Genomic DNA, 27,791 nt, shown 5'->3' on the forward strand with positions numbered 1-27,791 from the left:
TCCTATAAACTATGCTTGATTTTTGCCAAATGGCTGAGAAGCAATTGTTTCTATGAACTTGACTAATATAGTACTTCAAAAAAGTTTGTGCATGGAATTAAAAAGCTTGTTCTGTTGCAAAACTCTTAAAATGCATGGATTACTTTTCATAATGTACATTTTCCATGATCTTTCTGAAATCCCTCTCCTGTAAGTGGAGAAACACAGTTACTTATTGCTGGCTTATTTTACTTAGCGTAGCATTCTCAAGGTTGTCTGGATATAACACATTTGTGTATTCATTTAATTGTTGGTGGTAGATAGCAGAATCGTGACTAAAAATCCTCAATTCCTTTTTTGGAAAAAAAAATTATTTTTATGAAGGAGCAGAAAGGATAAAATGTTCTAGATACAAGAGGCAAAATCAATTCCAATAACAAGTTCTTCATCCCTGATGCCCTAAGGAAAAAAGCAAATACAAGCATTCAATCAGCCAGCCATTACCAGGCAACTTTTCACAGAAACTGAGGAAACCACCATCCCTTGTTCTAGACAATCAGTCACAAAAGCTAATATGAATTTGGGCACTCTTATTTGCAAGATAGAACTTTAAATTCATGACTCCAAAATCTTTGCCTTGTAGCCAGGACTAGGAAGAATTTGCTTGGACTGTGAGGAGGTGGTTCCCTTTCTTCCAAGAACTTAAGTAAGACGTATAATCACCTCTCCAGATTCCTGTGTGCCCTTGGATTTGAAATTTGAAGCTGGCTCCTTAGGACACTTTTTGAAGGACTGTGATTGTCCTGTTTCCTCTTTAATCTCAGTAGTTAGGAGAACAATTATATAGTAACCTACTGTGAGGAGGACACAGCATGTGCTGTTGAAAATACATGAAGATGAACAAGACGTGACCTCTACTCTCAAGGAATTTTCAAGTGCAACTGGAAAGACCAACATACGTAGAAGGGGATGTTGATACATGGCAGAATGCAATCAGGACTGCAGGAGATTGACAGAGTGCCAAGAGAACATGCTTTGCTCATGCAGAAGGAGGCATGGGGTCTAGACTTTGAAGAATGAATGTAATTTTAGATGAAGAAGGAGCACCCAGAAGTGGGAAAATGCAGGGCGTATAATCTTAGCAATGAGTGAGTATGGTATTCTTGGTAACCTGGGGCTTAATGAATGAAGGGAAAAGGTCAAATTAGGCTTACGTTGTAGGAATCATTGAGTGCCTTATTAAGGAATGTGTTTCCTATTCCGCCAAAGCAGGGGAAATCTGTAGTTTTGGATCAAGGCCCTCTGTGTGGGAGCTGTGCCCTAGGATCTCTTTCAGTGGAAATTTTTGTCGTGTGAGTTTGGCAAGGCCATTTTGGGATCTTTCCTGCCCAAGTGGCTCAAGGCCCCCGACATCTAAATCCCTCCTTGTGGAGCCTGTCTGCTGTTCCTCTCTTGGATATCCTGTATCATTTTACATTCTTGGACTTCCCAGCTCACTTCATAGTGTAGAAGTTTGTTCTTCTGCTATGCAAGAATATTCACATTCTGGGAGGAACAGGTCTGGATACAGTTTGGGAGGGTTTTTTTTTGTTGTTGTTGTTGTTTTGTTTATTTGTTTTGGGCAGAAATTGCAGATGTGTTTCCCAGTGCTCAGTTGAATGACAACCACTCCACTCCTGTGCATGCTGGGTAAACTCAATCAAGGAGTACATCTGTGACCATGTGAAAGAAGGGATATTCAGTTAGAAGCTCCCACAGACTATGGCGTGCAGGCTGGTGCTGAGGTAGAACCCTGCTCTGAGTACAGCACCTTTATGTCTTCCATGCAGGGACCAGCTTGCACCTGCTCATAACTTACACAGCCTGTTCATGTAGGTCCTGATCACTGCATTTTAATTGTTTTAAACCCAAGAATTCCTTCAGTGAATTGATAGCACAGGGGAAGGATATGTAGTACATGGAGAAGGAAATTTTGCTATGACACAGTTTACAGCTTTTGTCTTAGAAAAAAAAAAAAACCAACTTGTCTACAGTTGTGACTTTTAAACCCTAGGGAGCTGCGTTGGTGTGCTTTCTCCTTGTGGAAAGGTTCTCAAGCTAACCTGAGTTTGAACTTGAGCTTAGTCATCTCACCACAGAACGTTTTTCTCTGTCAGGATTTCATTGCTCTGTGTAATAACCTGTATGACTCTTATGGCAGTGTTTGTGTAACAGCATCCCTAAACCCAAGAAGCCTTGTCTGCCACTCCTGTTTCACAGCACGGGCTTTCCTTGCCTTTCCTTACTGCCACTTCTGTGGGTTCTGCACCTTGTGGACCCTCACTGATTCACGTACCTGTAAAAGGATCCCGGGGAGCTTTGTCAGGGCTGAACTGTCAAAGACGCCCTGGTTTGTGTTTCAGGCACTCGGAGTGTGGTCAACAGTGCAGAAATGCATTCCCTGAGGAGATCAAAGCTTTGGTGGCTAGATTGATGCAGTCACTGCCCTGGTTAATTAAAACCAGGGCTCTGTGTGTGTCAGTGTGATTAGAGGCAAAGGAACAGTTGCAAACAGAGGGTGATGGTAGTGGTGAATTCTTGGCCTTCTGCCTCTTGGTTCACAAGGCGTGCAAGGAACTGCCTGTGTCATTTACTTATGACACAGAGGGTTTCCGTGTACACCCACCCTTTGCACACACATATGAATTCATATGATCAGATTAATGCTGGCACCTAGCTCGTCAGTTGAATAAATCATAACAATGCAGAATCTGGAAAGGGACAGGGATATGATTTTCTCCCCTTCCTCAGAGATTAGAAATTGAACCCAAGGGAATATTCCCAAGAGTCGGTTAGGAAAAGAGCCGACATATCATGTCACTTCTCCAGTCATAGCCAGAGCCACATTGTAAATGACAAGCACAGTTATTTAGATTTTCACTCGCTTGTTTCACATATGTTTATGGATGCCACACTGTGTGTCAGGGGTTTTGATTGAATTACTGACTTGCCCCTCATCTGGCTCCCTTCCTCCTCCATCTCTGTTGGACAGTTCAGCTGCACATTATCTATGCTAGTAGTATGCCAGCTTTCTAATACCAACCGACAGTTTTGAATACCTACCATGTTCTGGGCACTGTGCTAACATTTTCCTCGGTTATTAATAACAAAAACTTCCATGTTATTGAGCCTTTCTAAATGCTTCATTTAATCTCCAGAGAAATATTTTTAGCTGATGTAACCCTCACAGCATGCCATTCATATTTGCACAGTTGCAGGGCTCCTAGCTTGAGCAGTGTGTCCAAAGATGACTGGAGAGTAACTGATGGGCTTGTCTTTCCAGTCTTGTCTGTCCCTCTCTCTGCTAGGAAAGCACACACTTGCCCAGATTGTTGATTGGCTAAGCTGTAAGAAGGCAGGGTATGCCATTCTTCCCATTCTCTGTCTCTTGTTGATTTTCCTGAAAAGAACACACCAGCCTTTCTTGGGGGGAGGGAGAGTCTGTTGTTCTCCACCCACCTTCCTTCCTGTTTGCACTGTTGATAGAGATAAGGTCTCTGTAATCTAAGGCCACAGCTCCCTTGCTGTCCCACTGATAGCAGCAGAGGCTGGCTTACCAGTCTGCTTTGCCACTTCATGTGCCTGTTTTCACCCTTCTCCTCTTCCTCCTCCTCGTGCATTCAAGGAGCCTCCTCTGCCTGACTTACTAGTATTTGCGATGGAAGATGATGTCATCTGATGATAACCTGCTCATCAGAGCCATCGCTAGCCGTTAGTTCTCATGGATGTGCAATATGTGTATCCTGCTTGGTGTCTGGTGCCACAGTGCCAGTTCATTTTCCATGTACTGCTGAGGGCAGCTCACTTTTGATGCAGATGATTGTCTAATCTCTGTAGCACCAACTCTTGAGTTAATTAAGTCTTTTCAAGAGCTTCTGGCTGGAAGCTAAGATCCATCAGGTTAGACATGATATTGAAACTTTAATTGGGCAAAGTCTCATGAGAGACAAGGGGCCCAAGACTGCACTCTGGAATCTAGTTTTTAAACGTTGACTGCAATCCCATAAAGCCCTGGTTAAGCCATTGCACTGTAGATCTGGAACTTGGTAAGGTGCAGTGGCTCTGAGGTGAGAGGTCAGAAGATTTGGCTTTGATTCCTAGCCCTCTGCCAGTCTTCATTCACCCTCAGGCCTTATGCTAGTCACTTTCTGTGTTTGTTTTCTCATGTTATGCAGGGATGCATGTGGGAATTGAGGCCCACTGAGAAGCAATCACATCTTTATCTCCATGTCTGGCTTGTTGAGGATGCTGTTCTATCTATAGTTGAACACACAGACGATTTGCAAATAACTCTGTTACTTCTGAAATTAACCCAAACAGTTGGCAGTCGATCGACAGCAATGAGAGTGAGATCTCAAGAATGACAACTGAGTCCTTTATTATTGAAAGAATGCTCAAATCAAGTGGACCCACACCACTCATTCTAACACTTCATCCATAGCTCTTTAAGGGCTACTTCACAGGGAATGTTGTAGCTGTGGATTTTGAAAAAGTGTGCTGCACAAGTGAAAACTATTTCTGTTGCTGTTATTGTTTTATCTTCAGTAGAGATTTGAGTCCTTTTCAGAGAGCCTGGCAGAGATGTAGTGCTTTTCAGTCTTCTTGGCAGCCTCAAGGATGACATGAGAGGCACCTACCTAGAGCACTCAGTGCATGTGGCCAGGCGCATAGCTGGACTGATTGGTTGTGTGGCCAGACACTAAGCCTAGTACATACATGATCAGGCTTGGACATCTAGGCTCAGTAAGTGCTTCACTGAGTACACATCTGGATTTAGTACACGAGTGGACAGGCACACAGATGGGCACAAAGGAAGGCTCAGTACATGGCGAAGCATGTACTCACACATGGCTAGGCACAGTGCAGTGTTGCTGTTGTGGTGAGGCAGGCGCAGCCGCTGTGGACCTGACCAGGGAGAATTACTCACATGGCACATGCAACCACACCCCTTATTGGTGCTGTTGTTTTCAAGGAAGGTGTTGTGTACTGTACTCTGCAGTGTGTGAGTTTATGTGAAGAGAACACAAAACAGGGTGTTCTGATGGGTGAAGGAGAGAGAACAAATATGGCAGGCAGGGAAATGTACCTTTTCCTTTGGGTTGATGCAATCTGTGCCAGAATGTGTAGGACAGAGCCCCCAAGGTGGAGTTTGAGAGACTTGAAGGACTTAATTGAGGGGAAACTCTTTTTTCATCTATTATTATTATTATTATCATCATCATGATTTTATAATACAGTTCCATAGGCCCCAGGATTTCTCTTGCCCCCTTCCCAAATCCCCACTCCCCTTCCCCCCGCACTGGTTTCCCCTATATTATTACCATAGTATAGTTCTTCATAAATAGTAATAAATACATCATTGCAGGCATGGACAGTGGCAGAGAGACTAGCATTCTATTGTCAAAATATAGTTAACAGTTTCATTGGGAGTTCGTCTTTGATCTGGAACTACAGTAAGCATTCGTTACTTTCCAAGAGAGATGGCCGAAACAGCAATAAAGTTAAATGGAGAACATTTAAGAGAGTTTCACCGTAAATGATCTCCATTTAACTTTATTGCTGTTTCTCTCCGTGTGTCATCTTCCTTGGAAAATAACTAATGCTTACTGTAGGTATATGCTCATGTTACTGTTATCTTGTATGCCACCATAGTTCCGCTCCCTGCATTAGGCTGAATGTATACCAAGAGCCAATTGTGTGAATTCCTAAACCTGAATGCACCAGTTCAATTTGTTATTGTAATTCAGTGATTTCATGATTACATAAATGAAATGTGAGTGAGAAAAAAATAGATAGCTGATGTTTACCAAGTGCTTGCAATGTGTTACTTAGTCTTGTAGGTGTTTAGTGTTTAGTCTCCTGTAATAGCTTTGCTTGTAAAAGTAAGTTGTTTGGCCAAAATTGAAAAAAAACTGAGTTTTTACTGAAGGAGTTGCCAGTCAACTAAGTATAAAGAAGATAATAATAAAAAAATTGTTGAGGGAAAACTAAAAATTTTAAAAGGATTCCAGCTGCCAGAATTATTTATTTTTTTAACTCTTTTAGAATCACGCAAAACTAGAAATAAGAATCAAAATGATTGGTGCAAGCAATTTGGGGAAATTGATCTAAAGACCTATTTCTGGAGAAAAGGTCTCCAATTTACAGAAAAATATCAGTGAAAAATGTATATTCATAGGCTTTATATTAAATTTAAGACATTCATGTATAGCTTACTGTGATTCTTTGCTTAAATGTCTGTTTTCATTCACAGGCCAACATTTACTGGCTGTGATGGTGTTGAGAAGAAGGGTTACTGTGAGAAAAGTACTGAAACCAACTTAGATGTGAACCTCAGGTGGCCCCTGCTGATGTGGGCAGGTGCCTCTAGGTTGTACTCAGCAGGCTTATCTGGGAAAGGTATCCATGAAGCATATTCTAATATGCAGATCCTATTATTTCTTTTCCCCCACTTACTAAGTTGGATTGGATTTTTCTTAAAAAGTATTTATTTATTCAAAGGTTGGGGTTAGGAGAGGAAACATATCTTCCATTTGCTGGTTCATTCTTTAAATGACCACAGAAGTAAGAGCAGGCTGGAACTCTATCTGAGTCTCCCACATAGAAGGCAGAGGACTCAAGTACTTGAACCATGATTATATAATTGTCTATATATTCATGTAATAACAGGAAAATGTATATTAACAGGAGACTGGACTGGAAGTAGAGTAGTAGCAACTTGAACTAGCCACTCTATTATGAAATACAAATCTCCCAAGGGATGGCTTAACCCACTGCACCACAATGCCTGCTCTTTGATCTGATTTTTGCAAGTCGTGTATTTCTAAGATTCAGTGGACTGCTTGGGCTTTTGAGTCTTACTTTGAGTACAATGAAATTTGACATTCAACTATGCTGCTTTCTTCCTACTTACTCCAATGGGATTTCTTTGTTGTTTGCATAGTCTGATTTCCTGCAGATGTGTAATGGTGAATGGACACCTGTATATGTATGCACATGCACACAGATAAACTCATTACTTATAGTCAAACAAATATTTAGTGACCCTGATGAGGGCCAGATACTGGGCTGTGAGTCTCAAGGACCCAAGAAAATACCTGAAGTAATTTCTGAGTGCCGGAATCCTGTCTTTGCATCACTAGCTAAGACAAATAGGCCATTTTCAGGGATAGGAGTGACAGCAAAGTATCCCGCTAGGAAAAGCAATGTATAAGTTATGATAATGCAGAGAAATGATGTGATTTGATGTTAATAATAATTTAGAGAATAATTTGCTTTCAGATGACTTTCACTGATGTTTGATTTTATTCTCAAAATAACTCCATGAGTAGAAAGGCCTACAAATTTCTTGCTGACCCTTGAGGCTATGGACATGGTGAGCAGGTAACTTGTTCCAGTAACACAGACCCAGTGCTCTGACCAGGCTTTCTGGTGGCCAGGTTGGTGCTGCTCCTACCACCAGACAGCTTCATCTCTTCCCTCTACATTCACTCACCCAACTACTGCCTTGAGACATGATTTGAAACCCATACCTTCATGACTCAGTGAGGCTACCTGAACTGTCTTTTCCTATTTAAGAGGCCACAAGTACTGCCAGTTTACTGAATGCAGGAGCCACATGATGTTCACAATTGGCCCCAGGTTTCATTCTTGTACCCCATGCTAACTGGTGTGTGTTAAGGCACTCTTGTTCTCTTGGCAAGGCAGGCTCTGCTATGGCTTAGGGAGAGCTGCATTTGCAGAAGTACCATTGCCCATCTGGCTGCTGGACCCTCCCACTCAGCACTCTTTTCAGCTGGAACCTGAATTACAATGTATGGATGAATGAAGAGTCTGGAAACAAAACAAAACCCACAAATGTGTGGATGATAGTAAAACATCAACATGTATTACTAGGTAGCTTTGAGTTTACACTTTGATTCTCTGGAGCAAATAGACCAGCCCCAGGAGGAGGATTCAAGACAATCATCTTTTCAATAGCTTATTTAAGTATTTGACAAATATTTATCAAGCATCTGTGAAGTGCTAGGTACTATACTATGTACTGGAGCTGATGTTTCAGGAAACTATGGCCTTGCCCTTGCATAGCTCCCAGTTTGCTGCAGGTGGCACACACATCACAGAAAGATTATAGTGGAGTTGGATAAAAGTGATGCATGCATGCTGGAAGGAGGGCAATGGTACATGGTTATGCAGTGTGTAGGTAGTGCAAGTGTTCGTAGCAGAAAGGATGACTGTGCAATGTAGCCCACAGACAGCTCCTCAGCATGTGTCTTGCTGTAACCCAAAGAAAGGCTGCTAGTTAAAGCAGTGGCTCTGGATGAAGAGTCATCAACTGTAGATTTAAGACAGAGGGAAAAGCTGCTTGAAAGGGAACATCTGAATTGAGAAGTGGAGATGACTGAGACAAGGGGAGAGGAGGCCAGATGGAAAGCAGCATTTGAGACAGAAGTGTAATTCTCTAGTGGTGATGATAGTCTCAGCATATGCCAGGCCCCCAGCTGTGTGCTTTGAAAGATTGATGCTTCTAAGAAGAGGTTGCATATAGAATGGGACACAAGTACAAGAAGACCTGGCACTCTGGGTGTTCATGAGGGGTAGAGCATGGAGTTCTGGGGAAAGAGAGATCTTCAAAGGCTAAAGAGATGATAGCTCATTACCCTTGCTTTGAGTGCTCCATATACCCATCTACTTGTTCAATCCTCATGACTGTTGGGTCAGCCATGTCATCATCAGTGTTTGACAGATGAGACTGAGTCAGAGGAATAAGCAGCTCGCATGAGGCTGTGGAATAGGAGACAGAATTTGTAATCCCAGTGACAGCAGAGTTACTTGGCCTTTCTAGAAAGAGCTAGAGCTGGAGGTTAATCTCCAGGGTTTCGTTTGACTGAGGAAAGAAAAGGGAAGGTTCCAGATGAGATAAGAGAGCTCAGCATCAGCCAACGGGGTGGCTATTAACATTCTCTGAACAAGGAGAACCTGGCCACAGGGTGCCCGCTCTAGTCTGGCTTTATCTACAGACCCAGGAGGAAAAAAAACCTCTTCTTAGATTATCTCTCTTATTGCAAGCCACAATTCCATGAAAGTTGAATGCAATATCCCTGCTGCAGCAATGAATGAAAGAAAAAAGCTCACGGAGAATAAATAACCTTTGTTCTCAAAAAAATAAATGTAAGAATTTCCTTATTCTGGAAGTCCATTTTTTTTCATCTCCTCTCCTTCCCTTCCTCCCAATCCATTTATTGAGTGTTCGCTATGTGTCAGATACTTGGCTAGGCTTGAGAGATGGAGTAGTGAAGTAGACATGTTTTCTGACCTCAACTGAATGGAGGTTTTAACATTTTTGCAAATGACACTTCTCTAGAGATGAAGCCTGTGAGTCCCCCTGAATCTGAACTGCCCTTTATGGCATGCTTGTAGCCAACCGAAAGCAGGAGGAAGCATGTGATTTTTGAGGCTAGGCCAGACAGCTGTCCCTCATACTGATGAATGCTAGCCAAGTAGCTAAGTCCAACTCACCCAGTGTAGTCATGTGAAGAGGCTGCGTGTGGGCACTGATGCCAGTCAGCATCAACTGCCAGTTGCGTGGGTGAGCTGCCTTGGACATCCAGCGTGGACAAACTTTCTGGGACCTACAGCCTTAGCCAAATTATTCTGAAACTGCATGAAAACCCCACGCGGTGACTGGCTCAGCTGAGCCTTTGCACATTTTCCACCTGTGGTTCACAGTTTCACAAACCTGTGAACAAAATGAAATGAAGGTTCAATTGCAGCTGTAGTTGTTGCATGAAAATAGTAACTAGGAGCTTCAGCCTCCTATAGTTGAGAGGAGCAACACTCAGGGCATCCAGTGGAGACAGGCCATGCATTTTGTCTTGTATGTAGAAGTTAATGCATATGGAATATAATAATTGTGTACATGTCATATCATTTGATTTTTTTTTTAAAGATTTATTCATGTTATTACAGCCAGATATACACAGAGCAGGAGAGACAGAGAGGAAGATCTTCCGTCCGATGATTCACTCCCCAAGTGAGTTGCAACGGCCGGTGCGCGCCGATCCGATGCCGGGAACCAGGAACCTCTTCCGGGTCTCCCACGCGGGTGCAGTGTCCCAAAGCATTGGGCCGTCCTCAACTGCTTTCCCAGGCGACAAGCAGGGAGCTGGATGGGAAGTGGAGCTGCCGGGATTAGAACCGGCGCCCATATGGGATCCCGGGGCTTTCAAGGCGAGGATTTTAGCCGCTAGACCATGCCGCCGGGCCCCATATCATTTGATTAATAGTTATAAATATTGCTTCGTTGGCTTATACCATGTATATGGCAAGGTACCCTTTTCTCTGTATTATGATTGTTATAGATTCCCTCACTTTGTGATACTGATATTCCTGTTTAAAAGAGAAAATAGTAGTGTATTTGTATGTATATGTGTATATACATATACATGCAGGTAAACATATGCACATATATTTATGTGTATAATTGTATATATTGTTTACCTTATAAACATTCTATATACACACGTGTGTATATCTATATCTATATCTATATCTCTATATCTATATCTATATCTATATCTATATCTATATCTATATCTATATCTATATAATACTTACCTGAGAAGTGGCCAAATGGGAAAAATTGCTAATTTTAAATCTTAAAGAAACAAATTTTTAGCTAAAAATTGGATCAAGTCACAAGAGATGAAATTACTTAAAATCTTTTACTTTAGTAGTGATCCTGAAACCTCCAGTCCTGTTCTAGCCTTGATTGCTATTTCATCTCTGGGAAGGAGAGATAGCGCAGGCAAAAGAAGCATAATGAGGTGAAATGAACATTCTTTAATAAAGAGGAATTTATTTTACACGTTGTTTTGGGTTTGAGCTGTCACACTCATGCAGTCACACAAAGCAGACAGTGACGGAAGCCTGATGAAATAAGTGACCACCACTAATGGAGCCTACGGTTTTTAGTCTTTAAGTTGGTAATGAAGAGTGGCCTCCATTTAGGCCTGATACCCTGATTAGTTACCCTGTTAGCAAAGTCTGTAGTGGCGGTGCTTCGACGTGTCCTTTGAGGGTAGTTTTAACAGACAAGAGTAAAGGCTGCAGCTAGGGAAAAACAACAACAACAATTGCAACAAAACGTGCTTCTTAGGGTACCACAAGCTGCTGATTCATCGAAAGAGGACTGGCAAATGGGATAGGTGATGAAGAGAGCTGATGCTATGAGCATCTTCAATAACAATAGCTGTGTTTTGGGTCTCTCTTTGGCGTTCCACTTTTCCTTGTGCTTTTAGGATGCTTTCCTTTCCTCCCTTAGTGTAAGGAAGACAGGGAGGAGAAAATGGTGGCAGTCAATGATGTGTCCCAGTGGTTGCCCTCAGCCTGTTGGGAAATTGCTAGAGAAGAATGTAGTCTCCTTGCCAGTTAGGCCATCGCTTTAAAGGGAAAAGTACATACTCTCACCTTGCTCCCTTTTTGCATTTTATTATGTATTTGATTTTTTGTTAACAGACAGAGCTACCATTTGGTGGTTCACTCCCCAAGGCCTACAGTGACTGGGCCAGGATCAAGCTGTAGTCAGGCGCCAGGAACTCGGTGCAAGTGTCCTACCTAAATGTCAGTGAACCAAGTACTTGAAGCATCTTCTGCTACCTCCCCTGTGTTCATCAGCAGAAAGCTGGAATCAAGAGTGAGGGTCTGGGACATAAGCCCAGCTACCGTGATATGGAATGTGGGTATGCCAAGCATCATTTTAACTGCCGTGCCAAATGCCCAGCCCTTTGCTCTTCTTGGTAATTTATCAACTGTGGTGAAAATCATAATACTATCAACAGACAGATCCATGGGAAACTCTTGGGATTACTTCTGAGAGGCAGAATGTCCTTGTAAACATTCTTCCTTAATTAATATTTCGAATTTTCAGTGAAAGGACTTTACCCATGAGCTATTTGAGATCTTACTTGTCTGTTCATTCTAGGATGGACCCATAGGAGTCATTTCCAATTTTATTTAACCTGAAAAACAGCTGTTGTAAGAATTGTTGAAGGATGCTGTGAGCCCTATAGAGGGCATGAGTGGCAGAAACTGAATTAGAATTCAGTGTTAAAGTTGTCTGGGCCTGCACCCAGGCCAGTCCCAGGGTCCTGCCATGAGATGACTTTCCTTCCATTAGAGTTCTGAATTTTCAACGACATGATTTCATTAGTTCAGTCTCCCTTGTAAGATAGAGAATCTGGAGGCAAATCAGGCCTTGAGGATTTTCACCTGCTCTGCTGTGAAGGCAAGTTTGCTCTTGAGCTCATGTTTTTATCACTGAAGATGGGCAAAGTGGGAGTGGACTAGAGAGCAGAGAAAAATTCAGATTTTCAGAGCAGGATTTACAGAGGGAGTATCTGAACTCGGTCTGTCAGTTTCTGGGAGCCTTCCCTCCTTTCTGTAGTTGGCAGATCCCTGCTGAGGTGAGCGGCTGATTTCGACCCTCCCCTGTGAGATGCACTCAGGGGCTGTTTCCATGAACCAGCCTTTCTTGCTGTCTTGTGAAATTGCTTAAATGCAGAGTATAAGGGGATTTTCTTGACTCTCCAAATTTTCTGAAGTTTTAATCAGTCATAGGATTATATTCTTTGCTGGTGGAGAAGAACATAGAGATAATTTAGCGTAGTGTTTTTCAAGTAAGGAATCTTGTTCTTTGATAAATTTGGTGATTTTCATAAGGTAGGTTATATACCTACTTAATGCCAGAACTAGAACCAGAACCCAGATTTCCTGGCTTTCAGATCATTATGCTTTCTATTATACTGTAAGTATTACTTTATCCAAAAACAGAGGTAAATTGATTGAAAGCAAAGGTAATTCTTGTAAGTTTTTTTACTTTTCTTTATTATTATCATCATTTTATGATACAGTTCAGTAGGCACTGGGATTTCCCTTTCCCCCTCACGGAGTTCCCCTATATTATTACAATAGTATAATTCTTCATACACAGTCATATGTCCATCATCGTGGGCATGGGCAATGGCAGAGAGTTCAGCATCCTATTGTCAAGATATAGTGAACAGTTCCATTGGGAGTCCATCTTTGTCTGGAAGTAGAGATGCGTACTGAATTGTATCCTCACATCTGGATATGATAGTCTCCTTTACACAGTTACTACACATCCCCTTAAATGAAAAGCCACAAAACAAAATCAACAACAGGAAGAAAAAAATGAAAAATGCCATGAAGTTAAATAATGTTTTACTGAATGACGAATATGTCACTGAAGAAATGAAAAAGAAAATCAAGAACCTTCTTGAAGAAAATGCTACTGTATGATCTATGAGTCATTGAGTAATTTAATCAGAAGAAAGCGTTTTAAAGAGGGAAAACTACAAAAAAGACCAAAATCCATGAGATACACTTTCTGCTGATCTTTGTTGATGAGATGTGTCTCCTGTGGGCAACAAAGAGATGGGCTCTGTTTTTTAATCCAGCCTACTAATCTGTGCCATTTGATTGATGAGTTTAAGCCATTTGCATCCAGGGTTAATATGTATGGGTAGTAATTTGGTCCTGTCATTTTAGCAATGGGTTGTTCATTGATTTAGTCTTCTGTTCTTGTTTTACTGGGATGTCTTCACATTTGCCTTTTGTTTTGGTGGGTGCTATTTTCGTCTCTGTCAAAAGAATATCTTTAAGTATCCTTTACAGAGCAGGTTTGGAAGAGGCAAGTTCTTGTAACTTTTCTTTACTGTGGAAAAATTTATTTCATTTTTTTTTAAGATTTATTTATTTTTATTGGAAAATCAGATATACAGAGAGAAGGAAAGACAGAGAGGAAGATCTTCCGTCCGATGATTTACTCCCCAAGTGAGCCGCAACGGCCGATGCTATGCCAATCTGAAGCCAGGATCCAGGAACTTCTTCCAGGTCTTCCACACAGGTGCAGAGTCCCAAGGATTTGGGCTATCCTCGACTGCCCTCCCAGGCCACAAGCAGGGAGCTGGATGGGAAGTGGAGCTACTGGGACTAGAACCGGCGCCCATATGGGATCCTGGGGCGTTGAAGGCCTTCGAGAACTTTAGCTGCTAGGCCACACCGCCGGTCCCAGTTTTATTTCATTTTCAAAGACCAAGGAAAGCCTTTCTGGGTACGTTACCCTAGGCTGACAATTTTTTTTTGCCATTTTATCTCTGCTATCTGGAATATGTCACTCCTCCATCCTCTTCTGGCCTGTAGAGTTTCCTCTGAGAAGTCTCCTGTGAATTTAATTTGCATTCCTTTATATGTCAATTGATTTTTTTTCATGTACATGTTTACGAATCTTTTTCTTATGTTCGATTGAAGAGAGCTTGATTATCATGTGTCGCTGTAAAGATCACTTTTGGTCAATCCTGTTGGGAGGTCTGTGGCCCTCTGGATATTACTTTCTAATTCTTCAGTTTAAGGAAAATTTCCCTTATTGTTTCATTAAATATGTTTTTTTTAAGATTTATTTTATTTTTATTACAAAGTCAGATATACTGAGAGGAGGAGAGATAGAGAGGAAGTGGAGCTGCCGGGATTAGAACCAGTGGCCATATGGAATCAAGGCGAGGACCTTAGCCACTAGGCCACGCTGCCGAGCCCATCATTAAATATGTTTTTAAACCCAGCTTCTCTTTCTGTACCTTCTGGAACTCCCATAACTCTTCTGTTTCGCCTTTTATAGTGTCTTTCATTTCTTGAATACTTTTTTAGCTTGACCCAGCTCTGCTTTCAACTTTTTGTTTTTTTCCCCCTGGTGGCAGAAGTATCTTCTAATTTTTAGATTCTTTCTTCTGCCTCCTTCATTGTATTTTGGAGACTCTCCACTGTACTTTTAATTTACTTCATTGTATTCTTAGTTTCTGATATATCAGCTTTCATTTGATTCATTTCCAGTGCAACATATTCCTTAAATTTCTTGAACTCCTGTATTACGTACTTCTCGTTGTTAATAAGAAGCTTTGTAATAAGTGTCTTGAATTCTGGATCCCCCATTTTCTTGATGTATTCCTCAGTTAACTCTGAGGTTGGCAAAGGGTTTTGCTCCTTTGCCAGAAAGTCTTCAGTAATATTCATTGTGCCTCTGTCTGTTCTTTTGCTCCTGGTCAAAATACTTCTGGTTATCAGCTTCTTCTCCTTGGGGCAGGTTTCTAAGCTGTGTCACTCATAGGTCTACAGTTGAATTTTACTTATTGCAGTTGGTACACTGCTCTTTGTTTGCATTCACTGATGCCATCCCTCCAGCGAGTTCTAAGTCTAAGTTCTTATGTTAGACTTCTACCTTGGTCTCTGTAGCCCCAGTGCCTGGCTTACCACTCTCTACCTCCTGTTATACCATGCTGAGGCTACACCATTGTCTGTACGACCTTTCTCCCACTTCTGGTTCAAGCAGTTCCAAGGATTAGAGAGACATCAGAAATCCTATATACTTAGGTTGTTGTTGGTGCTGATCTTGCAAAACCTGTTGGCCATTAAGTCTAAAGGCCACAAGGACTTATTTTGACCTGTATGAGGCTGAAGTCAATATTATTTTCCTGTGGGACCAGCGCAATGTACTGACCTCAGTGAGTTTGCAGTTCACTATTGTCCCTGCAGTCTTAAAGCTTCTGTTTGCCACACCTTAGAAAATGGTGCCTAATATGCCACTACTATAGCTTTTGATCTGCTGGCCATCAGGTCTGAGCGCTACCCGAACCTGTTTTGGTTGGAACCTGTAAGATGCCACATTGTTGTAGTTCACTTAGCCAGAAATGAATTCACTCCCAGCTCAGTGCATGCACAGTACTGTCCAAAGCCCTTGCCTCCTTAAGCAAAATGGTGCCTAATATGACTTTAGTGTGCGGACTGGGCTGTGAAATCCACCCTGTTCCCTCACCGACCATCTGGGATCTGTTGCTCTGTCTCAGTTTCTGGTCAAATCAAACAGACCAGCAGGACGGGCAATTCTTTGTTTGGGTTCCCCTCCCGAGCTTCCAGGTAATGTTTCTTCCCATATTGTTGCTGGTGGAGTTCTGGCTGCTGGTGTGATTCAGATCTCTGGTTGCTGAATGCTGCTGGGTTATGGGTCACTGCAACACCACACCTTTGTGTCTGCTGCTTTCCCATGTCTCTCAGTCTCCAGGTACCCCCCTCCTGTCTTTCTGGCCTCTCCTGTTTTCTGAAATGTGCCCTCTCTACATCACACTGGCTAATGTTTCTCCATCTGTTTAAACATGTCCTTATCCTATTCCACCATTTTGATTATTTCCAAAAGCAGAGGTAATTCTTTGCTGTTTGGAGGGTGAGATTAGGGTTTGCCTGTGCATTTTAAGATATTTTGTTGTAGCTTTGTATTCTCCCCAGGAGTTGCCAGCACCCAGATGTGACAAACAAGTGTCTCTGGACATGGCCACATGTTACCACTGGCTCCCAGTTGAGAACTTTTGGCTTAGAGTTAGTGCATCTTTAGAGAAAACAGAGTCTTGTGTCAACTTCTTCACATGCATTTGAGTGGCTCTCAGGGCTGCCATGTGTATGCTGCTCCCTGATTTGACTACACAGGGCAGTAGGAGTTTGTGGGAAGACCATTACTTCCTCCTGTCCTCAAAATTGTCTAGGGTAGTTTTAGCACTCCGTGGCAGAGGATCAGGAGAGCAAGCTCAGGCCAAGGAAGAGTTGAAGGAAACAGTAAGACATTTAGTTGAATATTTCTGTCCAAAAGGCTTTTATCCAGAATATACAAAGAAATTCATTAATAAAACAACACATTTGAAAAGTGGGCCCTAAATTTGAACAGATATATCACAAAAGGAGATATTGACATGGCAAATAAGCGCAGAAACAGATGCGCCGTACCATTAGTCATAGGGAAATGTGAATTAAAACTAATGAGATGCTCCTACATAATTGTAGCAATAACTAAAACCTGCAGACACTGACCGTATTCACTGTCAATGAAGATGTCAGTAAATTGAATTTCTCAAGTATTTCTGGTGGAAAGGCAAAATGGAACAGCTACTTTGGAAAAACAGGTTTGCAATCTCTTACAATGTTAAACACACACTTACCATCTGATCCAGCCGTTCTCTTCTGGGTATTTACCCAAGAGAATTGAAAGCATATTGTCTTGTGCAGAGACTTGCACATGAATGCTCACAGCAGCCTAAGTGTAATAGACCAGACTGGAATCAATCCACATGTCCACAGCAATTATGTTTTAGACATTGCTTTGTGAATGAGACATTTTAATCCTGTCAACTGATCAGGTTTGGTGAAGAAGTGATTGTACTGAGAACATCTGTTTAAGCCAAAATACCAGCTTGATTTTGGGGTGTGTCAGAATGTCAGTAAAGTAACTAGAGTATTCTTTTTGCCCATGGAGTTGGTAATCTTTTTCTATAAGTCCCAGGAGGGATGCTTTAATGATGATAGATGAAAGTTTGTTTTCCCTTAAACTAAAATGCTTAAAATACATCCACTGACTCCTTTTAAGTGTTTTATTTATACCAGCAAGCATTTGGTGGGGGCAAAGATGTCATTGCTTGCTATTGGCTTTTCCTAAAGATGGCAGGCTTGTGTCTTGAGTACTTCCCAAAAAGTGAAGAATGAGAGCCAAGAAAACAAAGTATCTCATGGGAGGATTTAGTGGCACCCTATTCCTACAGAGAGCTGGATTTCTGTAATGGTGTGGGTTAGCTGAAATTCCCTCTTGATTCCATTTTTATTTTAATGATATGTGTTGGGCATGAAGATATACAGGGAATAAGATTTGATTCAGTCCTGTCTTTAAAGATCTTTTAGTCCAAAGAAGAGAAAGAAAACAAGGCCAGTGCAGAACGAAGAATACATGGTGGAGGTGGCTGTTGGATGCCGGTCTCAGTTTACAAAGCCCAGATCCCTAATAAAGAATGAGAGAGAGGAACTGATCCAAACACACTTCCACACTCCAGTTAGTTGCCTTAGCTTGATACTGAATGCTATGCAATCAGTTACTAAGAAATACAGAATTAGTAAGAAAAACAGTGTTCTTGGTATCCACGGAGTTTGGTGTAGTTAAGGAGATGAGATATGGGTATGCATGTTAAGATGGCCTTGTGTTGATAGTTGTATATATGGGAGAAGTAGTACTGCAAGGATAAAGTAGGAGATACTGATTCTGACCCAGGACCCACTCCTGCTTGACTTTCTGAGTGTGGGCAGGTCATTTAGTGGGCCTCTTGGTCTCTTAACTAAAAAAGTCTGGATCACAGGCTCTATAAATGTCTGGTCACATTTATTCTAGTTCTCCCTTTCTGTTTTGTGAGTGTATCAGTGGAATGGAGGAGGTGGAGGGAATAGTGATGAAGTAGCATGTTGGTCCTCATTAGAAAGATTTGGGCCTGGCACGGTTGCCTAGTGGCTAAAGTCCTTGCCTTGCATGCGCTGGAATCCCATTTGAACGCCAGATTGTGTCCTGGTGGTCCCACATCCCATCCAGCTCCCTGCCTATGCCCTGGGAAAGCAGTCAAGGATGGTCCAAAGCCTTGGGACCCTGCACCTGTGTGGGACACCTGGGGGAGGATCCTGGTTCCTGGCTCTTGACCCCTGGCTTTGGATCGGCCCAGCTCAGATTGTTATGGCTGCTTGGACAATGACTCAGCAAATGGAAGATCTTTCTGTCTGTTGCCCCTTCTTTCTGTGTATCTGACTTTTCAATAAAAATAAATATTTAAAAAAAAAAAAGAAAAAAAGAAAGATTTGCCTTGCAGCTGGTGTTATGGCACAATGGTTAAGCCCCTGCCAGTGTAGTCAGTATCCCATGTAAGTGCAGGTATAAGTCTTGGCTGTTCAGCTTCCCATCTGGCTCCCTGGCATTGAGCCTGGGAGAACAGTGGAAGATGACCATGGTGCTTGAGGCCCTGCATCCACATGGTAGACCTGGATGGAGTTTCAGGCTCTTGGGTTTGGCCGGCCCAACCCTGCCTGTTAAGACCATTTGAGAATGAACCAGTATGTGGAAGATTCTCTTTATTTCTCAATTTCTCTCTGTAACTGTACCTTCCAAATAAATATTATTTTTAAAAAGATTTGCTGCAATGAATTATGCAAAGACTTTTGTTGAGAGGAAATCACATCCATTATAAGGTTGGACAAAATTGTGAGAGTTGGGATTTCTGAAATGCTAAAAGTCACTTTGTGGAAGTTATATTTAAAGGTAAAACATGAGTGAATCTTATCGCAAAAGGAGCCAGGGCATTGGCCCTCTTGCCTGATGCCCCTCAGTAGCCCCTTGTGACAGGTTTTGGAATGGTGCTGGATTCTTGTTGCTTACCAAGAGGGATCTACCACAAGAGCTGGCACTTCTGTATCTTTGTATTATCTTGGTCCCTTCCTTTCTGGCATGTAGGGATTAGCTAGTGCCACCTGTCCCATGATTGAAAAGATATTTTCTCTCCTTACCCTTTTCACAGCCCTCCTATCTTACCCCTCAAGACCGATGCCCCTGATCTAAGAGTATCCCAACAGTACATAATAATGTTATTTGGAAAAAAAATGTAAATAATAAACTTTGCAGAACCAGAGGAAGCATTGTCTTTTTGCTACCTTGTCTGTCATGGTCCTGAATGCCTCCTTTGTCTGATTCCTAGATTGCTAAGACTTGAGTAACTTTTCTTGGAGCAGTCCTAGGGTGCCATGGGTCCTGCTTGGCAGCTTTGTGAGTGCCCATTTCATAAGAGGGATTTTCAAGTTTATGTTGTCTTTAAAAAGGGCATGAAAACTCCGGAAGAGAATTTCTATGCTTGTTTCTGGTCTCAGAACAGAATGTTCACATTCCCTTTCTCTATACAGGTACCAGGTGTTTTTTGTTTTGTTTTGTTTTTAACCATATACCTGCCAGATCAGTTTTTTCTTTTTATTGTCATGTTCAATCCCCCACCATTCCTGCTATTCCAGAGAGCCTTGTTTCCTTTTGAAATGTACCATCCCAAGACTGTTGTTTGGGGGACAAATAAGGATCTGTCTGCTTGATGCCCACACATAATCTGCTGGCCTCAACAAGAAGGAAGTTAGAGAGGACATATTCCATCTGGCCATCCTCAATTTCAAGGATAGTAATTAGTTGGGCCTGAGCTGCTTATTATTTTTTTTTATTCATTGATTACATTGTATTATGTGATACAGTTTCATAGGTACTGGGATTCTCCCCACCCCTCCCCGCACCCTGATGGCAGGCCTGGCGCGGTAGTCTAGTGGCTAAAGTCCTCACCTTGCATACTCCAGGATTCCATGTGGGCACTGATTCATGTCCCAGATGCTCCACTTCGTATGAAGCTCCCTGCCTGTGGCCTGGGAAAGCAGTCATAGATGGCCGGCCCAAGCGTTGGGCCCCTGCATATGCATGGGAAATCTGGAAGAAGCTCTTAACTCTTGACTCCTGGCTTTGGATTGGTTCAGCTCTGGCCATTGTGGCCACTTGGAGAGTGAATCAGTGGATGAAAGATCCTTTTCTCTCTCTCTCTCCTTCTTTCTGTAGATCTATCTTTCCAATAAAAATAAATAAACTTGTAAACAAAGATTCTGGGCCCAGCGCGGTAGCCTACCTGCTAAAGTCCTTGCCTTGACTGTGCAGGGATTGCATATGGGCGCTGATTCTAATCCCAGCAGCCCTGCTTCCCATCTGTCTCCCTGCTTGTGGCCTGGAAAAGCAGTAAAGGATGGTCCAAAGCCTTGGGATCCTGTACTCAAGTGGGAGACCTGGAAGAGACTCCTGGCTCCTGACTTTGGATTGGCTCAGCTCCAGCTGTTGTGGTCACTTGGGGAGTTCATCATTGGATGGAAGATCTTCCTCTCTGTCTCTCCTCCTCTCTGTATATCTCTGACTGTGCAATAAAAGTAAATAATTCTTTTTTAAAAAAAAGATTCTGATGGCACAAACGGGTTTATAATGGTTCTGCATGGAGTAATCAAAAGCTTTTTGTTGATAAGAATGTGGCATTTGGAAAGTGATCACCTAACTCTTTGAGAAACCTGTGTTGTACAAAGTAGACCAGCAGTTCCTCTCCCATGGCATAGAAGAGACGATTGAGGCTCAAACAGGTGGCGTGTCCAAAAGGTCATGCAAATAAGAGGTGACACTGACTTTCAAATTTTGATCTTATGACTTCATGCTAGGTTTTCTGTCACTCATATGCTTTTGTCATTTATCTAACTTCTCTAATTTACTCATAATCTCCTGCCCTTGTTAGGTGAAAAATCATTAACACTTTAATGGTGGGAATTAGAGGATAGAAAAATTAGAGATACATCTAACATTCCCCTCTTCTACCTGAAAAATAAAAACATTATGGCAGGGAAGCAGTAAGAAGCCAACCACTTTACCTGAATTTCCATATGGTCGCACAGCTTCAGGAAGTGTGTCTAGACGACATTTATTAGCCTCCCATCACACCTGAGAGTTTTCCCCAGAGAACCCGGTTGACAGGTCCAACAGATAACTGGAGGTCATTCTCTGTGCCACTTTATTCACTCCAACTCCAGCGAAACAAATAGCAAACTCTAAACACCCAGTCCCTCATTCATTTCCTTTGGAGATTAGAGTTTTTTGTTGTATACATCATTGAAGTCTTTGGGAAGCCACCTCAATATGTTTTATTTAACCCCCATCTTGACTTAAATCCAACTCTTCTTGTTTCCTTCTCCATCAAACCTCAGCCCCTACCCCTTTCTTTTCTGTCAAGGGGTGATGGACAATAGATGGCAGCAACAGTTTCTATGGTAACAGCATCTGAGTCATCTCCTTGGAAACATGCATAAAGGCCTTCCATCTCCAGACCAGCTCAGTGCAACTTTGAAGGCCTTTGTTCCTGTGAATGGATCAGCATGGGGGAGCAAGCTCTCCCTGGCTTTGGCTACTGCAGTTTCCTTTGGCTCCTGATGCCCATGGGACTATTGATATAGAGTAAGATTTAACGGAAGATGGGGGGCGGGGTGTGACCTAGGGTGTTTTTCTCTTAGCCTAGCCCATGGCCAGAGTGCATTGTCCATGATCCAATTCCTGATATCCTGGAGATTTAGCCAATAAACATCTTTCCTTTTTAAATGCCCGTATGACTAAAGCAGGCTCCCACAGTGACCATCTATGAGTCAGAATAAAGCAATACTGTATCTGAACACAGTTGAGTAGATATTTTGGCATCATCATGAAGAGAATCCTGAAATAGGGCACTGTGGGCAGCTTGTAAGAGCCCTTTGCTAATGGTATCCTTTAAATGTAGCGGTTTTGTTACTTGTGTGAAAGTAGAGTGATGTCCAGCTGCTAAGAGGATTAATTCTCTTGTCATCATTCATACCACATAAGAATCACAATATTTTCATGGTGTCTCATAATGTTACAGATCATTCTCACATATATGAGTCCAATTAATCATCTATTCAATTGTTCACAACATGTTAATTTGAGACCTATGTGCTGCCTAGTGTGATGGAATTCCATATATAATAGTGAAGGAGAAGTAGATGTGAACCCTGCCTTAATGAAGTTTATAGATAACAAAAAATGAGTGCTGATTGGATCATTACTTCTGAGCATAAACATTCAAACAAGATCTGCTCTGAAGGAGAGGGTCCCTGGTGATGGTGTGTGTGGTTGGAGGATGTGACATCCTTCCTGAACAGGTGATGGAGGAGTGTCATCAGTCAACAGAAACTTTCACAAATGAGGGTGTGAAGACTTTGAAGGGTGAAGAGATTTCCCTGTGATTATGATAATGGTAAGCACAAGTTAAGACTTATGCATTCAGATTCTGTTCCCCGTCTCCCCTCATGCTGGACTCTCAGAACACAGCCTGGAGCCTGTCTTGGGCCAGGTGGCTGGGAGGTCTTGTCCTAATTCCTCTTTCCATGCTAATGTCGGCCCTCAGTGTTCAGTATTCTGTCATCAGGACCATGTCTAGAGAGCATGGTTAAACAGATGGCTCTGAGTTTTTCCCTCCAAGGTGTTGACCAGTTACTGAAGTTTTTCTTCCTATAAATGTTCATTATTAAGTACAGGACACTAAGACGCTGGAAGTTTTAAGGCTGCTGTTCTCTTAAAAATAGTCAGAGGTGAGATTGATTTAAAAAAAAAAGAGGAGGGGGAAGAATAGCCTTCCAATAAATATAGTCAACATTTAGGAGCAGAACAGCAGCAGCAGTAGCTTCTGTGAGACAGATCCATTTAACTCATCATCTGGGTCCTTCTGGCTCTCCATCATCCCACCAGGGAAGGCAAAAAAAGGTCACTGACTCTTGCTTGGAACAATGGGAAGTTCTCTAAAGTCCTGAGACTTCAGAGTTTCTGTGCAGCAGCTGAGGTAGCTGCTGTGTACACAGCTCTGATGGTGCTGTGGGAGTTTCACTCCTATCTATCTATCTATCTATCTATCTATCTATCTATCTATCTATCTATATTAAAACAAGCAAGCAACAGCAACAAATCTAGCATGTGAATGAAGTGTAAAATGTGCCCCAAATCGGGAGCATCCTTGCACCTGTAACTGGAGTCCTTGCTCTGTGGGTACCAGAGTTAGATAAAGATGTTTGTCTTGAGTTTTGCATCTAGAACCTGACTCCTCTGCTTTCCTGCTTCATCTCGGAGCTTTCAGATCTCCTTCACCTTGACATCACTTACTGTTTTAGACAAGTCCTGTGATAGCATCTTGGGACTACGTTGCCTGTCATATTGCCCAGGGAACAGACTTCAGATGTCACCTGCAGTGTTCTGTTTTCATGGCTTTTTGGAAGGATAATGTTTCATAATTCATGAGAATAACCTGCTGATTGGTAAGTTCATTAGCATTAACTCCAGTCAATCCCAAGGCTGATAAGCTCTGTGACTGCAGGAATTCTGAACCTTGTAGTATGGTGCCATTCCCTCTTGGGCCTGGATAGTTCTACTCTCCTACTAGATCCTTTCAGAGAGCCCACATCCCTATGTCTGTAACAACGTTCCTAGGTATTTCAAGTCCATACAGTCCTTGCTCTCCATGCCATTCACTTGGCAACTAGTGTTCCATATGTCCTGCTCTTGACCTTCCAGATGTATCAGGAAAACCTTGTGTGCAGGGACCATATTGTCTTGTTTCTTGGTATTCCCTGTAGCTTTGTATTCAATATAATATGTAACAGCCACATAAAGCAATTTAAATTAAAGTAGAGCAAAATTAGTCCCTGGGTCACACCATTTACATTTCATGTGCTTTTTTCAAATAGACCATTTCCATGATTCTAGAAGTCCTAATGGATAGTACTTTATAGACTAGGCATCTAATTGGTCCCCAATAAATACTTTCCTAATTGAATTCTCATGCTAAATCTCTGCTTCTGGTCAGCTGCATAAGTGAATGCTTGAACCTATACTGTGATCCTGGCTTCCCTGACCACAGCAATTTTATCCTTGACTTCTGTGTTGCTGCCATCTGAGGAAATGTCACCACCTCTGTGGATGAAATGACCTTGTGAGAAAGTTGTACTTTTCCCATCAAGGATAGATCCTCTTGTCTGCCTTCTTTTCCTTTGCAATACCATTGAATTTCAGTTTCAAAGCATTTTTTTTTTCTTTTGTGAATGTTTTGCTGACACAGATAAGTAGTTTAAGAACTTCTCTCTCTTAATGCATGAAACTAAAAAATATGAAACAGCCATATCCTATAACAAAGAAGTGGTGATTACTGTCTTGGGGAGATAATGTCAGCTCCTCTAGAGGCTGCTTAGTGGGTGAAGAGGAAAGAAGATAGGATTTCTGGATTCAGGAGCTGTGTGATTTTGAGCAGCTTGGCTCTACTGCCTATAAGATGTACAGTAGGAGCCATTTTCTTATTATTTTTATTAGGAGTTTCTTATGAGAGATGAACTATTTGTGCTGTTCTCTATCTTCCTCTGTCTTAAGCTCATCTCTCATTCTCCACATCTCACTCTGCGTTTTGCCCACAGTAGGTCTCGGTCACTATCTGTGAACATAGTCTTCATTAGGTATATATTTAGTAATGGGGAGGCCTTTTTTTGGTTGGGAGTGGGGCTATGATTTATTTCTAGAATATAGGCATGGGAATAGCAGTTAGGGGGACCCACCTGGCTGGGAATGACGTAAGCCTTCTTGTGTGTGAATAGTGAATGCCAGTGCTGTTTGTGGCTGACTCCTCCCCCCATGGAGGCCAGTGGCTCTGAAGTGAGTTCCAGAGAGCTGTTTGTGGAAGAACAGGGAACAGTGGTGTGGAGATGCTTGCTGGACAGTGATGAGAATGGCTGAAGAGCAAAGCAGTGGGCCTACTGGGTGGTAATGGAGCACTAGAAACTTGGACTTCAGAGACACAGCTGGCAAGTTGGCTACACCTCTACTACCTTGCTGGCTAGTGATGGAGATATGTTGCTCATTTCACAGGAAGAAATGGGACATTTTAAGAATGTGTGCTGATAGGTTTTCTACAGCAGCAGGAAGGTCATGAAAGCATGGTTTGGAGAGTGGGTGCTGACAACAATGTGTGAGTAATTGGCTCTTAATTATAAACTGCTCCATTAGTCTATACATACCATGGCTTAGTGTGCATTACAGAAGATGCTGAAGTAAGGGTCACTATAAACTGGGAGCAGGGCAGGTCATCTGCCTGGTGTAACTGGTGTTACCCTCTATTGGTAGCTAGACTGAAGCTCAGAGTGTTTAAGCACTTGTTGGGGCTCCCTCAGGTGGTAGATGCTTGATCTGGGGGTTGGACCTAGATCTTTCTCCAATTTTATTTTCTAACATTGTTTCTTCTCTTTTTAATATTTATTTTTTATTTTTATTGCAAAGTCAGATGTACAGAGAGGAGGAGAGACAAAGAAAAATATCTTCCATCCAATGATTCACTCCCCAAGTGACCACTACGGCTGGTGCTGCGCCGATCCAAGGTCAGGAGCCAGGAACCTCTTCTGGGTCTGCCACAGGGGTGCAGAGTCCCGAGGTTTTGGGATGCCCTTGACTGCTTTCCCAGGCCACAAGCAGGGAGCTGGATGGGAAGCGGGGCTGCTGGGATTAGAACTGGCACCCATATGGGATCCTAGGACATTCAAGGTGAGGACTTTAACCGCTATGCTATCGTGCCAGGCCTGGCATTGTTTGTTCTTATGCTAGAGCATCAGAGGTCCTTTGTGGTGCATTGTGGTTTAGCCATCCTATGATGCTGTCAAATGGTTTGCTTCAGAAGGCCCTTCAAAAAGCGTTGGAGAGCTCCAGAAATAGCACAGATGGAACATGCTCATCAGTTAGACACATTTCCGTCTCCAGTGGGGCTGTGGAACCAGGAGGGTTAATTAGCATGTATCAGGCTGATCTAAGTTATTGCAAGGGCTTGAAGATGACCTTGAGGAGCATTTTATTTTGATGTGGCTTCCAGAATTTGTATTATAAATTGATCGCTCCCTCCTCCCTTCCCCTGGGAGCTTTTAATTGCAATGAATCTTTCTCAGGAAGCTGGGATCTGCATCTTTTCTACACGTCCTGGTTGCAGCTGGCCCTGGCCAAATTGCAGTCAGCATCCCAGACCCTTCCCCAAACAACTGTATTTCCCCTTGTGGCTCCTTTTGCTGTTTCATGCCAAAGGATCGGAGTGGCTTGCGCAAGGGAAAACATTTAATTCCAAGTTATTTGCTGATGAAATTTTTTGTCAGATAGGTAATAAATTGCTCTGAACTATCCACCTTCTCTGATTTCCTCACTCCTGACCTGCTACCGCAGCGTGTAAGGTGCTGATGAGGGCAGCAGGCTCAGCCAAGGTGCGAGTTAGTATCCGTGGCCCTGGATGAGCAAGGTCAAATGATCATTTAGAGAATGGTCTCTTGCGTCATGAACTCAGTCCATGAATCTAGTCTCTCACACGAGAGAAATGTTGAAAGCATAAAAAAACAATGACAGTGGTTATTTTCTGCCTGAGCAAGCCAGCCCAGACTTCGTGGTTAGGAGTCAGGTAAATAAGAATTGAGCAGTTGGCATAGTGGTAAGAAGACAAGGACAAAGCACCAAGTATACACACAGCATGATGGCACACCATCTGAATGATGATTTTGCTTTCTTTTCATCTAATGTGTTGGTAAATATACCTACAGCTGTTTTCGTTACCTGACTTTGGAGCTAGACATAATCTTCTAATGGATTTTTGAGTCTCCTTCCAAAAAGTCTTTATAACGTTCAACCTCCATGGGAGTCCTTGGGCTTTTTGGTTGTTGGCCAAAGCCTACAACTGATTGTGAGCCCTGTTTAATTTACTGCTTGCTTTTGTGACCTGCTTGTGTAAACTAACTGTCCTTGAAAGCAACATCACTTGTCTGCCTTGGCCACATTTGCTTCTCTTCCTCTGCCACTTTGCATGCCTTCATGCTCTCTTGGATAAATTCATATATTAATGTATGTATTTGTTACTCTTCCTCTTACAGCAACATGAACATGTGTGCACACGTACCCTCAAGTATACACACATACGTGTGTGTGGTTTATTTTGTGGAATCATTGAATCTCCCGTTTGGAGAAATAAGTGATTGGTGATGCAAGGGTCTGAGTCTTGACTATTTTGTCTTTTTTATCTCAAACCAGGTACCTAGAACTGCTTGTATATGTGTTCCCCAAGAACTCACTTCTCTGGGATGATCTCTGATTCCAGGCCCTTCAGTGACCTAAACACCTGTCATTGAAAAGACATCATCTTCCTGCTCTAAGTTATTCTTTAGTGAAACTGATTTTAGTTCAGCCCAGAAATGATCAGGGGGCTAACAACACCACAAGTAAAAGGGTCATA

At 42.3% G+C, this 27,791-nt stretch overlaps 1 protein-coding gene across 6 annotated transcripts in view; it reads left to right on the forward strand.

Moving 5' to 3' along the window:
- C2H1orf226 (chromosome 2 C1orf226 homolog) overlaps positions 1-27,791 on the forward strand; it is a 237,927-nt gene that overhangs the window by 90,172 nt on the left and 119,964 nt on the right. For 2 of the 6 annotated variants that reach the window (XM_058660551.1, XM_058660552.1), the window contains exon 1: positions 21,808-21,946. The exons of 2 other annotated variants lie outside the window; for them this stretch is intronic. Coding sequence is in view for 2 of the 4 variants with exons in the window: in XM_058660548.1 (XP_058516531.1) it covers positions 22,749-22,757 (9 nt within the window). In the remaining 2 variants the exon portion in view is untranslated. Of the gene's footprint in view, positions 1-21,807; positions 21,947-22,662; positions 22,758-27,791 lie in introns of those variants that run through there. 2 more of the 6 variants (XM_058660548.1, XM_058660550.1) reach the window with 2 other exon arrangements.

This window comes from Ochotona princeps, chromosome 2 (genome assembly GCF_030435755.1).
Source record: "Ochotona princeps isolate mOchPri1 chromosome 2, mOchPri1.hap1, whole genome shotgun sequence".
NCBI lineage: Eukaryota > Metazoa > Chordata > Mammalia > Lagomorpha > Ochotonidae > Ochotona > Ochotona princeps.